The sequence below is a fragment of the Notothenia coriiceps genome, unplaced genomic scaffold (genome assembly GCF_000735185.1).
Source record: "Notothenia coriiceps isolate Sejong01 unplaced genomic scaffold, NC01 NC01_scaffold00018252, whole genome shotgun sequence".
Classification (NCBI taxonomy): domain Eukaryota; kingdom Metazoa; phylum Chordata; class Actinopteri; order Perciformes; family Nototheniidae; genus Notothenia; species Notothenia coriiceps.
This window is the reverse complement of record NW_011350953.1, coordinates 145,761-159,108: the sequence shown is the minus strand read 5'-3', so window position 1 is coordinate 159,108 and position 13,348 is coordinate 145,761. Positions and strand designations below refer to the sequence as shown.

The window sequence follows — 13,348 nt, the reverse complement described above, 5'->3', positions numbered from 1 at the left end:
TGTCAAATGCACTCAAGTACCCCGTCAGTGACACCACCTGTCGTGTTCCAAAAGTGTTCATTTCAATTGATTTTAAACAGGATGCTCATACAATTAATTATTTATACAATGATGGTTTTATATAATTGAACTGCTTTTGTACTCCTAGAACCATTTACCAATTATATTGAGTTATTTCAACTATTTACCAATTAGCAATCTATTTTAACCATCCGATAGCTAATGGTGTTAACCACTTATCCATTAGCCTGATCCTTTAGTTTCAATTTTAGCTAACTGTTTCAACCCCATATAAGCCTAATTTTAGGGTTGTTCAAACATTAACTTTCACCAAAAGTTTAAACACGTATTAGTCTCTTTAAATCATTTTAGTAAGTGGATAGTTAATGAATACCAAAGTTGTTGAATAATTGACTTTTCTAGACCTATATTTTTTCCAACCGTTTTTGTCATTTTACCAATATTATAAAAGCTATTTTTCTCCACAATCTTCCCATGTACCGAATCAAAGTACCTGCAAAAGTACAAGTAGGCCTCTGGTTGGGGATCCTTAATCTAGTGCTCAGTAGTAAGCCGTTTTAAGATTATTATTACCCTTCTTATCTTTCCCATGTCACATACGGTAACTGTCCATTGCATTCATATACATTTAAATTAAGAGCTAGATATTAAAATAAATGTACTGGATTAGTCCATCATGGTATCATAATACAAAATGATAGCCATATTATTATGTTCATTGGAGAATTTGAACATTTTAGCTTTTATGTCCTTTGTGAGGGCTAGAAATAAGACTTAAATAACCTCAACAATATGTGTTGAGGAGATGTAATTTCAGCCACTTAGGATCATTAAAAAGAGATCATATTGAATAACACTTCTAGAGAGGGAAGAGAAAGCGAGAAAGAAATAAAGAAGAGATTTGTTTGTCAGTCAATTCCGACCCACTCAATCTCCTTAGCCTTGTGAAAGAGGGGGAGAGAAAGGGTCGGGGTCAGCTTTCTGTAAATCTTCTGATGAAATGTTGACAAAACAGGCAATTTTCTGTAATTTTGCCGCAGCCGTCTTTCAGCAGCTTACTCACTCAGAACCCCTTCATTTCAAACAGCAGCTCAATGCGACCTCTGACATGTATCTCGTCCCTGACTCCTTTGGCCTGGCAGAAAGACAGTAACAGTTGTGCCTTTTAGTTCAGGTGGATGCCGTTTAAGGAGCCAGCTTCATAAAGGACGCCTTTGTCTCTCAAACAGGCTCTCCTGGGCCCCAGTAAAAGGATAAGAAATGTAGTTAATAGCTCAGGAGTGGCCTAATCATCAGCTGCCATTACTGCTCCAATATCAGCAGAGATGACAGACTTATCAATAACAAAGGCCCAGCTGAAGCCTGCACCGCTCTGTCATTTTGATCTTTGCTCCACTAATCAGAGCTTTCATTTGAGCTAAGCACCGGGCAGCACACCTCTCATTCTCTTCATGCTGTGCCAGATATCACTCATCTTTACAAGCCACTCTGTATTCCCCTCAACCCCAGGCCACCATTTCCACAAATTGCCTTAATTTCTCAGGCAAATATATATGACACATCTGAGAGCTCATTACCCTTGCAATGCACTGATTATTCTACTTACTGGTAAAACTATCTTAGCTTTGTAGGTTCGGTCTTAAATGGCTTTGGTTGGAGTCCAACTGATTCTTAAAATTAAAGGATGATAAGTCAAACCGACTATCATTGTGGCATACGTATACTTACATATTTTATAAGCTTTTGCTGCTTTTGCTATGATTCCAGAACCGCAAAAAGATTTTAGGCATGTTGTTTCTACTGTTTGTCTAATACAAAGCATCGACTTAAACCATTATAAACATTTTGAGAACAAGAACAATATTAATAAAAATCAATAATCTATACAAAGTAGATAACTATCTGCGTTATTCTGTTCTCAAAAAGCGAATTGCATACAGTATGTAGAATATTACATATGCTAAGGGGATGATGTATATGCTTTTAATAATGATACATAACATACTAACATATACATAGTTTAATTTCAATATTTCTCTTGTTCATTCTTCCACGAAAAGCTCCTCCATCAAGGAGAAACCTGAGAGGGCCAAAGAGGTGCTCCCGCACCTGGACGAGCTGGCCCTTTCATTTACAGTCATGGTGAGGATCAGGCACTGACTGACTCAGACACCTGCTATTGGGAAATATGTTCTCCATCAGTGAGCTATAGACTATTTCTGGACAGGAGCACTGGGAGACCATTGTTCTCCCCGGCACTGACAGCCAAGGTATTCTTGGACTCTTGGCACACATAGAAAACAGTGTGTTATTCATGTTAAGCTTAAAAATTGGGCTACTTATTCAACATTACCAAACAAACTTGGGTTTGAGTGGTATTTGTTGACTGCAGCAGAATTGTTTGAAGGCTTTATGTTGCAAGAAACTGTGCAGGACCCACAAATAAAAAATGTTTGGATGTAATGCAACAAAATCTTGAGACATTCAAAAATCAAATCAGTATTGTAAAACGTGCTAGAGTTTATTAAACAAATGCCACAAATGTTCTTTTCAGACAAAGAATAAAAACCTATCTTCCATATTAAGCATAACCTATGGTCTGAGGCTTAACATACAACAGTGGAGCTCCTTATTCCCTCAGCTTGATACATGATATGCGCTCTTTAAACAAATCATCTGGTCTCTGCTCCTATACAGTCTTATACAGGGGCAGGGGGTTTGGGGATTTTGCAATGTCATCTGGGATTAAAAAGGAGCAGCACATCAGAGCCCGAGGCCACACCACCTGGAGCCCCTATACGATCCCTGGCGCTGCACCACTCAGAACCAGCCCCATTAGCTTACCGTCGAATAATTCCTGGTCAACCAAATGACACTGAGCTAACAAAGCCCCATTTCAGAAAAGATTACAACTTCAACAGGAAACCCTTTGATTATGAGTTTGTTTGAAATGTTATCAATACCATGATCATTCCTGCGGATCAACAAAACCATCTCTAATCACCATGCCTTGGCTGCACTTTGGGTTGTGCATCAATCTCCAGAAAAAGAAAAAAAAGAAGCAAATTACGGTCGAGAATAGAGGAGAGACTTGTTTAACAAGAAGCACGTGCAATGACAAAGCGATTCCTTTCTCTACGTTGATCACCCACCTGCACACAGATTAGGTCAGATATTCACCTGAGCTGCCAACCTGTCACTCACACTCAATAAAAAAAAGAAACACACACAGAACACATTCATTTCATGTTAGTGCTTATAACACACAATACTTTTCCTGTCTCTTTTACAAAGAGAAAACATACATACACATTGTTTGCAAGAAGAATGTTATATTAAAATTAAGTTAAATATAGCCATCAACCACTGATTTGGGTCAAAACACATTTAAATCTGGAAATTACATTCATAAAAGTTGATTGAAAATGTTTTTGAAGATGAATTCATATACATGAACACCACTTCTGAGTGGAAGCTGATTGTTATAAATAAATGTTTTTGATTATTATTAATGTTCTACCGTACACTTAAAAGGGATTGCAGTGCTCACATCTCATTGCATTGGTCATCCTTATAAAGCTACATTTAAGTTATGTGTTATTATAATTCAGTTTGAAGGTTACTTAGAGTAATTTTCATTGTGCTATTTCGTTTTTTGATGTTCATGTTTCTTAAAAAGTATTAGTATATAAAATACCTATTTTTCATAAAATGTCTCATTCTGTAACATTCTGCTGTTTCCAGCATTTCCTTATTTACAAATGTTGTCAATGTATTTATAATACAACATTTAATAATGATTGTATTGTATAATGCCATCGAATTGGTTGAATATTTTCCTTGCAATGCTGACCCACCGGCTTCAACTTTTCGGAGAGTTGAGGCAAGAGTAGGATGCAAGGCTCTTATCAATTGAGTCTCTTGCGCCCCTTTGTGGTGTCTATGCAGCATTTAATAAATTCCTTTTCAGTTTATAAAATCGGATTATGCAACTCATTCGAAAATACTTTTAAATAACACAGCAAATGGTTGACCAAATGAACTAGAAATGTGACTTAAAAAGCTGAAAATAAGTGTAGAGTTGAAGTTGTTAAAGACAAATTCACAAAATTAAGCCAAATAACTGAAAAAAACCTTTAAAAGAACAGTTACCATCATGTTGATAATGTTTTGTTCAGTTAGAAAGGTCCTAGATTTATGTCATCTTGGATTTGCAATGAGACACTTAAATGATCAAATTAGTACAATATTTACAAGACCGGCAGATGCACTTTAACTGAAAGTGTTGCAATATATACCACAAGCAATGGGGTAGTCAGTATATAAAGTATGGTGGTAGCCACGTTATCTGTTGAAAACTAGTTGGACACCGGCTAAAGGCTACTTTACTTTTTTTGTGCTTATATATATTATTATCCCTCACGTCGTGTATTCTGGACATGATGTCTCAATACATAAGCTAAGACTGACATAAGCAAGGGAGGGGCTGCTGCAAAACACACACTGATAGAATGAATGCAAAGAGCCAAAAGAACACTTCCTGTTGATGCAAAAATTGCAGCAGCAACTGTCTGACACATCTGGACTGGAGAGGGGGGAGGCCTGGCTGTTAGCGAACTACCGAGGGGAATGGACAACGTTTAATGCTCATCTGCAAAACGGTGAGTAAAATGGACTCGAATGTTGAATTGAACTGGTGACAATAGGGCGCTGGCAATGTCGGTGCGTTCTTGCTATGACACGTAAAGTAATAGGGAAATAATTGCCTCCGACCGTGCGGTACGAACTAGATGCTAGCTAGCGTTAGCCGCTACTTAGCACTGGCTGACATGGGATGGTTGCTAGCTAAACTAGTGCTAACTGGTAGCATAAGCAAGCTAGCACAGTAGCATGACAGCCGACATAGTTTGCACCCGCGTTCGACGTTGTAACTTAAGCTACTAACATATGAAATGTTGTCAAGCGTTTTCATAATCGGAGAAAGCGTGTCCAAGCAGTAAGACAACCCGACACCAGTCAAAGTATGAAGTTTGTGGGAAAGTTGGGCTGTTTTCTGAGATAATTGTTCGATTCTACTCTAGCTAATGTAGCTAACGCTGTGGTAGTTATCTTGTGTGCTGCTTGATAGTTTGGGTGGTTCGGCCCTTTTGAGCCAATGCAAAACCTCTTTTAAACAAATGTTAATGCAAGTTGGCGTCGATATGTAAAATGATAGAGACAACGACAAAAAGTAGGTGGATGCCAAGCTAACGCTATTGTTAGCTGCTTCGCTAGGTGACTTAGTATAGACCCCCCCATCAATAGCTAACTAACTACTGACCGAATGGTTTGTTGTAAAGTTTGAGACACCCCACATTTGCAATGTATCAGTACTGAATGTATGCACAATAATAATAAGCTTTATTTGTATAGTACCTTCCCTACAAGAATTGCAGTCAAAAGTGCTTCACAGTAGAGAATTGACATCTGATAAAATAGTCACGGGAAATCGATATCACATAGAATACAGTTACCAATACAAGACATAAAATAACACAAAGTCAGGTGATTAGTTTAATATGCATCATAGAGCATTGAGAAAGTGCTGCAGAGAGCAAGTGGCAAAAACAGTACATGCTAGGGTACCTCAGTGTCCACTCCAACTTGGTAATGAGATACTTAATGAATGTACCTTAAATAACATGTAAACTCACTGTGTTGTGTCATAAACAGATGGCACTAACATTACCTACTGTGTTTTTTTGCAGAATATCTGTCAAGCTTCAATACTAAAGGTAGAAGTACTAGTTTTAGTTTATTAAATGTACCGGTAAAAGTAATAGTACACAATGTTATGGCAGCAGAGTACAATGTCCAGGGACATGGCAGGTTATTCTGTATACCTTGGCTTACCTTGCTCATCAAGATATATTACCATTTCTGTGACATTCATTTTGTTTTGAAAGGCCCTTATATGTTGCGTTAAAAGCACCATTTGGAAACAACAGCATGCTGTATTCCAGGATAACTACATATTTGAACTATAAGGCATGTCAGAACACAGTGGAGCCATACCAATTACGACGTATGCATAAGCAACCATTATGGCTCTGCACCCATTGAACCCTTCTGTTTGGCATAAGCAGCAAAACTGTATTGGTTTGAACCACCAACTGAAATAAGTATTGTGCAATAATGTGCAGGAATGTCTGGTGAAAACTGAACTCTGGTAGATCCTGCTAGTCTGGGAATTCAGAAATTGCTGCGGCATTGTCAGGTGGCTTTTTTTTCACTTATTGCATAATTTTCCATGATATTTTAACCTTTTTAAAAATGTTGTTCATGGCCCATTATATGGTATTATTTTTAAAATATTTATATTATTGACAGTTTTCAAACCCAACAGGTAGTATTTAGTAAGTCTAAATATTCTAAGTATTTAGCAGTGTGGTATCTATTATTATTTTAATATTATTTATATTTTTGAAAAGTAGGACACTTACCTAAAGATGGGAGTAAAACTGACACTACATGCAGACATTTGCAAGATTTTGCCGCAGCAAACAATGGCTGACTTGGTTAAAGTATTTTCTACCATTTGGCAGTAATAAAACTAGTTTTAAGGGCATTGCGTCAAATGTATTATTGCCATCTGTAATTGCAACAGCGGAATCACTGCAGGGTGGCTCTAGGTGAAAAGACAATGTGGCAGGATGATATCCTAGCTAATTACTGCAGGTCATTAAAAGCACTGTTCTCGCTGCAATCAAGATGTACATTTGTCAAGGTTGATGGTACACCAAATGCTCAACATATTTTCTTTTACAGCAATAAAGTCTACTTTTTGAAATCAACAGCATCTCATTCTCCTCACCTCCATATTGCCGAAAGACACACAGCACTATGGCTGTGCGGCAAATAGGCGGCTATACTTTTCATACTTATTATTTTCTTCATATTCTTACTAGTTAAAAGCTTAATGAAGTTATGGCTGCTTCGATTAATCAGTGTTGTACATGACATCAACAACAATATTTGAACCAATGCATGTTTAAAAAAAAGAAAAATGTTTTAATCGAGTCGGGAAATCAGCTCTAGTAATGCGTCATGCTTTTTGTCAGTATATGTATACTGACAAATTGATATAATGTATATGTTGTTTGGAAAGTATACAGATAATGAGGAGGGACTCAAATAACTTTTTAATTGATCTACTTGTGAATTGGCTGAAATGAAAGTTATTTGTTATTCCGTACAAATCAAATAAGAGAGCGCACCTTAAGGCTAAGCATACAATATTTAGCTCTGCATACCGAGCTCCTACTATTCCTTTATAATATCTGCACTGCATGTTTTTCACACCACATCATAACATAACTGTATGAGAATCTACGGTAGTCTATTTTTATCTTGGTTTTTACTATCTGTTTGAAATTGCTCTGCCAACCTTTGCTTGTTAAGCAATTCTGTTGTGGCTCTGCTCTGCCCCACAAGCTGTTTTTCAAAGTAGGTGAAATGCTGCTGATGTTGAAGAAAGCAAACAATGCATGCTGACTTTGATTTTTCTTCTAATGTTTTTTCTTCTTTTCCCTCCTTGTTTGAGTGACGTGGCTAAGTTACACGTTTTTTGGGAGATGAGTTATGCTGACCTCATGGTCATCCAAACTATCACAATGTACTCTGCATCCTTTAAACCTACCTACATAAAGCAGCTGTGTCATAAATGTTTATTACCCTAAAGGCAACTTGAGCCACATAAGGAATTTTTGAGCTGAGTTAAACATTTTTCAGTTTTTCCCGCGTGACCCTTACCCAGCATGTGCATCTCAACCACTGAGCATACATTCTTTGGCTGCCCTTCAACTTGGCTCCATTCAGTAGAGTAGCAAGCTTTTGGCAGACACATTGCTGGTATGTTTAACTGTATGAACATGCTGAATTTGAATGGGGGAGTGGAAATAATATACATTACACTTTCTTACGATACTCTCCGTTTTGCTACATCTTTCCCTCCTCTGTGCCAGGAGGAGAGCATATGGCTTGTTTGACAGGTGTCTTGGCAAGCTTTGGCAACTGGAGAAAGTGTTTACTTTCCCAAAGTGCTGATAGGGACTCAATGCGCAGAAAATATCTTGCTGAATTGCCAGCGAGGGGCAGGGAGGGAGGAGGAGGTGCAGAGGGAGAGAAGGGCAGATGGAGTGGGGGGAGAGGAAGGTTGAGCTGGAGAACTGTCGCATACTATGGGTTTTGAAAACTGTTGGTAATATAGCATTTAATTTAACAGTTTCTGTTTCTGCTGAAAAGGCAGGGTCTCTGCTAATTTGTTTAGTAAGATCAGCGTCGGCTGACTCAAATCGTTTGAAGCTTTAAACATTGCTGTGGTCCAAATTTCAAATTGCTCCCGAGTCCAGTGGCGGCGTGCTTTACACCTCTCCATCCGACGCCTGGCATTGTGCTTGGTGATGTAAGGCTTGCATGCAGCTGCTCGGCCATGAAAACCCATGCAACAAAGCTCCCGGCGCACAGTTTTGGTGCTGATATTAATGCCAGAGCTGGTTTGGAACTCTGCAGTTATTGAGTCAGCAGAGCTTTGGCGACTTCTACGCAGTATGCGCCTCAGCACTCGGTGACCCCGCTCTGTAACTTTCCGTGGTCTTTCTGTGGTACCTAAACGTTTCCACTTTGCAATAATACCACTTACAATTGATCGTGGAATATCTAGGAGAGAAGACATTTCACAAACTGACTTGTTGCAACTAGGGATGGGAACGATTAATCGAATATTCGAAATTATTCAGGTATTCGAATATGAGACTATGAGTTATGAATATTTTATTGTAATTTTTTTTTTTTGGGAGGGGTGCCTAAGTTGATTACATATTATCAAATGGAATAATTCAATGTATACGACAGTGCCATAGCTAAATGTGTTAGGTCTAAAGGTGTGTTTTGCTCCCCTCCCCTCACCTGTCCCTCACAGCGGGCAGAGCTGCAGGTGCGGATCTCTCACTCTCTCGCGTCCAGTTATACTCCACTCGCGTTTATGTCCAAATCCATCAGATCTAGCTAGTTCTAGCCAATGATATGGCTGCTGCCCCTCCCTACACGCAGATCACGCAGACTCAAACCTCATCTTATGCCCAAATTCCAGCTGAGAGGGTCTGCTCTACAGCTGGCCTGATTGTGAATCGCCTCCGCACCCGCCTCTCCCCTGAGTAGACATGCTCGTATTCTTAAAGTCCATGAAATGTCCAAAAATAAACGTTATTCTGTGTTAATAAATCGCTTCATCACTTTCCACTGTTTCATTTGACATATCAACATCAATGATTCTTTCCATAAATACTACCCAAATAACATGAAATGTGTGCCACTTTCCCGTGTTATTCCGCTCCGGTAGCGAAAAGCTTGCCAGCCATTAACCCAGCTCTGTGACGTCACACGTGGCAAACACCAGCCTCGCCTGGATTGTTTGTTTGCTACCTTCCGCTATTTTTCGCTCAACAAGGTGTAACCGGACAGTTGCTAAACTTTTTTATCTAACAATCATGATGGGGAAGCGGATGTGTAGTTGTGAGCGTGAATGTTCCTGATTGCGTATAAACATTGACATGGTGCCTGGAAGATTGTGCACAAAACTCGGGTCAGAATTAAATTACTACAGGTGTTTATTGCCAGCTTGAGCTAAAATGTCACCAGAGTAAGGAACTTTGCCTAGTGACTGAAATATATAAAGTTGGAGTGAAATAAGTAAGGCCAAAATGAATTACGCTGAATATCTTTATTATTTTTACACTTTTAATTATTTGATGGGCTCGCACTTATACCAAATGACTAATGTACACTGAAATAAGATCAGAATGTTAAAGTGAAAAATTAANCACCGCTAAGCTAAAGGCGGCTAATATTGGGCTATAAAGGAACTACAGCACGTCACATGACTTCCCGTCACCACCGCTAAGCTAAAAGCGGCTAATGGTTTTTTGCACCTTACTGATCGTTAAAACGTTCATATTTTGTGTATTAGCACTCTTTCCAACTACTCCAACTACTACAGCAACTGCTGCACAAAAAATGTATTTCCCTCTTGATAAATAAGGTTCAATCTTATGTCACGGACGGTCCTTTGTTACGAGGAAATGTTGTCATTTAAAATAGCCACTCGTTTGAACCTCTAACAGGCCAGAGAAAACTAAGTGTGTTCTTCCATGGTCACATGTGAGAACAACATCAAAGAGGAACATGAAACAGAAAGCCACTGATATTGCCTTACTGATAGGCTACAGTAAGAGCTTAGACTGAAACTTAATTATTTTATAAATTAAAACAGTAGCCCCTCAGTCAGAGAGCAGGTTCAAAGGGACCAGATGACCCAGGAGAGGAAGTACAAAGGTCTATGATTGACACTTACATTTGAAACAGTAATAAACGTATGTATCACTAATGTTGGACTATAAAGGAACTACATCACGGTCACATGACTTCACGTCACCACCGCTAAGCTAAAGGCGGCTAATGTTAGGCATGATGACATTTAGTCGTCTCATTTAGACACTTGTTAGCAACCGCCTTTTTAAATTCACCAGGGGGATATCTACAGATGAAAAACAAATCTCAGAATTGCTAAAATTACAGATTATTCTGAAATCTATTTTCTATATCCTGCACTCTCCTGCTTATGGTAGCCTCTTTTTTATATGTATAATAAACAGAAGTCGTCTGCACAAAGCTGATTATGTCTCCATCAGTGATTCATGTCACGTGAGCAGGAGAGTAAAGATGTACATTCACTGTAAGGAGAGTTTTATGGAACAAATATTATTGAGGTTAATTGAGTTTTGTTGTTGTTTTTTTCCTGCAGCAATAAAACATCTGATGTTTTTGCTTATCTGACCTTATATAATATGTTTTACACTTATATTCTCACCTTGTGGACAAAATACAAATTACAAAAAGGCTGAATTTTAAACTCTGTTTCGAGAAATACTCTGTTTCAGTCTGGATGCATACGTAGTTAATGCTTTTCCTTTGTTTATATAAAGTATATAGATGGAAAACAACCCACAGTTTTACACATATTGTAATTAGATTAATTAAACGTCATCTGCAGGGATCACGATCTGCCGAGGAAGTGACCTCTGCTCGTTTCTGCGTTTCTTATGCGGATATGTTTACTGATCGTTTTAAGGATATGTATGTGTTTGCCACTTCCTTGTAATGTGTAAGCCTGCTTATTTGATTTTTTTTTTTAATAAACATATATTTAATGTATTATTTCATATATTTAGTAACTTTCAGTTTGGCTTTATTATGTGTAATTCCTTCTTTTTAATGTAAACTCAAGAACAAATATATAATAAACCAAAGTAATGTGATCTGAATAATCACATTATATATACTGCATATTATTTATTATTATTATTATTATTGAATGCTAGTTCACTTACTTCTGCTGCTAACAATGTTTACTATAGTTCCTTATTTTTATTTTATTACTCGTGTTTGCCACTGTTTTTATTTTTGATTCTATTAATTTGTATTATATATTTAATTATTTAATATTTTTAGTAGTTTTCAGTCTGGCTTTGTGTGTATTTCTAACCCTTTTTATTTAAATCACTAAAAATAAACTGTTTTATTTGTATTGTTTTTATTGTTTGCCCTTTCCCTTTTTTGTATTATTTTTTGTATTATTTTAACCATGATTACTTATTTTTTTACTTTTTAATAACACGTGTTTACCTCTTATTTGTATCGCATTAGCAAACTTAAATTGTCTTTAATTTAATGGTTTTTGTGGATTTCCTTTTTACGCTATTTTAACTCGATTTGTGATTTGTATTTGCATCCACTGTCCCGTAGCAGCTGGATTACTGATTCTGATGCAATTTGCACAACTCGTAAAAAGCAGTTTTATGATGTGACAATAAAGACTTCTTACTTTTGTGTCTCTCCTCGTGCATCTCCGCTGCTTCTCACTCTCAGCTGCAAACACCGAGAATCATCTTTACTGTTTCATCAGTTTTGCTTTTATCCCCATCAGCCTCTCAAACAACTTCACTGCATTTCAACCGAGACAAAAAACTCAAAATTAATCCACTTCTTGTTCTTTTTATTCCTCCTTCTTTTCCCGGTGCAGCTGCAGAGATCAATGCATCGATTTATATCCGGAGTTTAGTCATAAAAAGTGAGAGGAGCGGAAATAAATCCAGAGGAAAATCTGAGGAGAGAAATTCGCTTTTTTTCAGCTTCGTTTCACTAATCTCTCTCTCTCTCTCTCTCTCTCTCTCTCTCTCTCTCTCTCTCGCGCGCGCTCTCTCTCTCTCTCTTCATCTATCTGCTCATTCTCGATGTCTCTCTCTCTCCATCTATCTGTTCATTCTCGATGTCTCTCTCTCTCTCTCTCTCTCTCCCAATTGGGGATTAAATAGAAAAAAGCTCAGTGTGTTAAAGGGGAGGGCAGCTGGAGCATTAAAGGGACAGAATACAAATCAGCAGCTTTTATTATTATAAAATATGTTTTCTGATCATGATGATGACACTACATGTTACATTAATGACTATATATCTGTTTTTATGCAATAAATAAATGAACTTCTTGCCATATTGCTTATTTATATTATTAAGAACGTTTGTACATCCATATAAATAAAATGTTGTACATATTTCTAGCCATTTTTTTGCTTTCGAGCCTTTTAAATGGTATTACTGTACATATGTTTTAATTATTATCATGTTACTGTTGAATTTAAAACAATAAAACAAACAATTAAAATAGTTATAATTTGTTTCTATTCTTAAATCATGTTTCTATGGACCGACATCTTAATTGTATTACATATATTCTCACATCTTTCTGGACCATCTCCTTATTGCAAATTCTTTTACCGTGAATACTGTAATGTTTAGTAAATCACTATAACCATAAGAAGAAGATTTAAGGTCATGCAATGAAGAAGTAGTGGAAGAGGAAATATGAAGAAGGAGAAGAGCACAACAAAAGGAAGCAGACAAGGAAAGGAGGAAGAGGAGGAAAAGACGAAGGTGAAGGAGGAAGGGGAAACAGTTCTTGACTTTGTTCTGAAATTGAACCTGAAGACTTCATAGAGCAGCAGATTAAACTGTAATACACTGTGTGTGTGTGTGTGTGTGTGTGTGTGTGTGTGTGTGTGTGTGTGTGTGTGTGTGTGTGTGTGTGTGTGTGTGTGTGTGTGTGTGTGTGTGTGTGTTGTGTGCGTGCGTGCGTGTGTGTGTGTGTGTAGTGTGTGTGTGTGTGTGAGTGTGTGTGTGTGTGTGTGTGTGTGTGTGTGTGTGTGTGTGTGTGTGTGTGTGTTTGTGTGTGTGCGTG

The 13,348-nt window shown here is 37.7% G+C and overlaps 1 protein-coding gene across 2 annotated transcripts in view; it reads left to right on the top strand.

Moving 5' to 3' along the window:
* The first annotated feature begins 4,577 nt into the window (after nucleotides 1-4,577).
* Nucleotides 4,578-13,348, top strand: part of zbtb34 (zinc finger and BTB domain containing 34) — a 17,353-nt gene continuing 8,582 nt past the window's right edge. Inside the window, exon 1 of one of the 2 annotated variants that reach the window (XM_010777563.1) lies at nucleotides 4,578-4,682. In XM_010777563.1, coding sequence (XP_010775865.1) covers nucleotides 4,665-4,682 — 18 coding nt within the window. In that variant the 5' untranslated portion in view covers nucleotides 4,578-4,664. The remainder of the gene's footprint in view (nucleotides 4,683-13,348) is intronic. The other variant, XM_010777562.1, reaches the window with a different exon arrangement.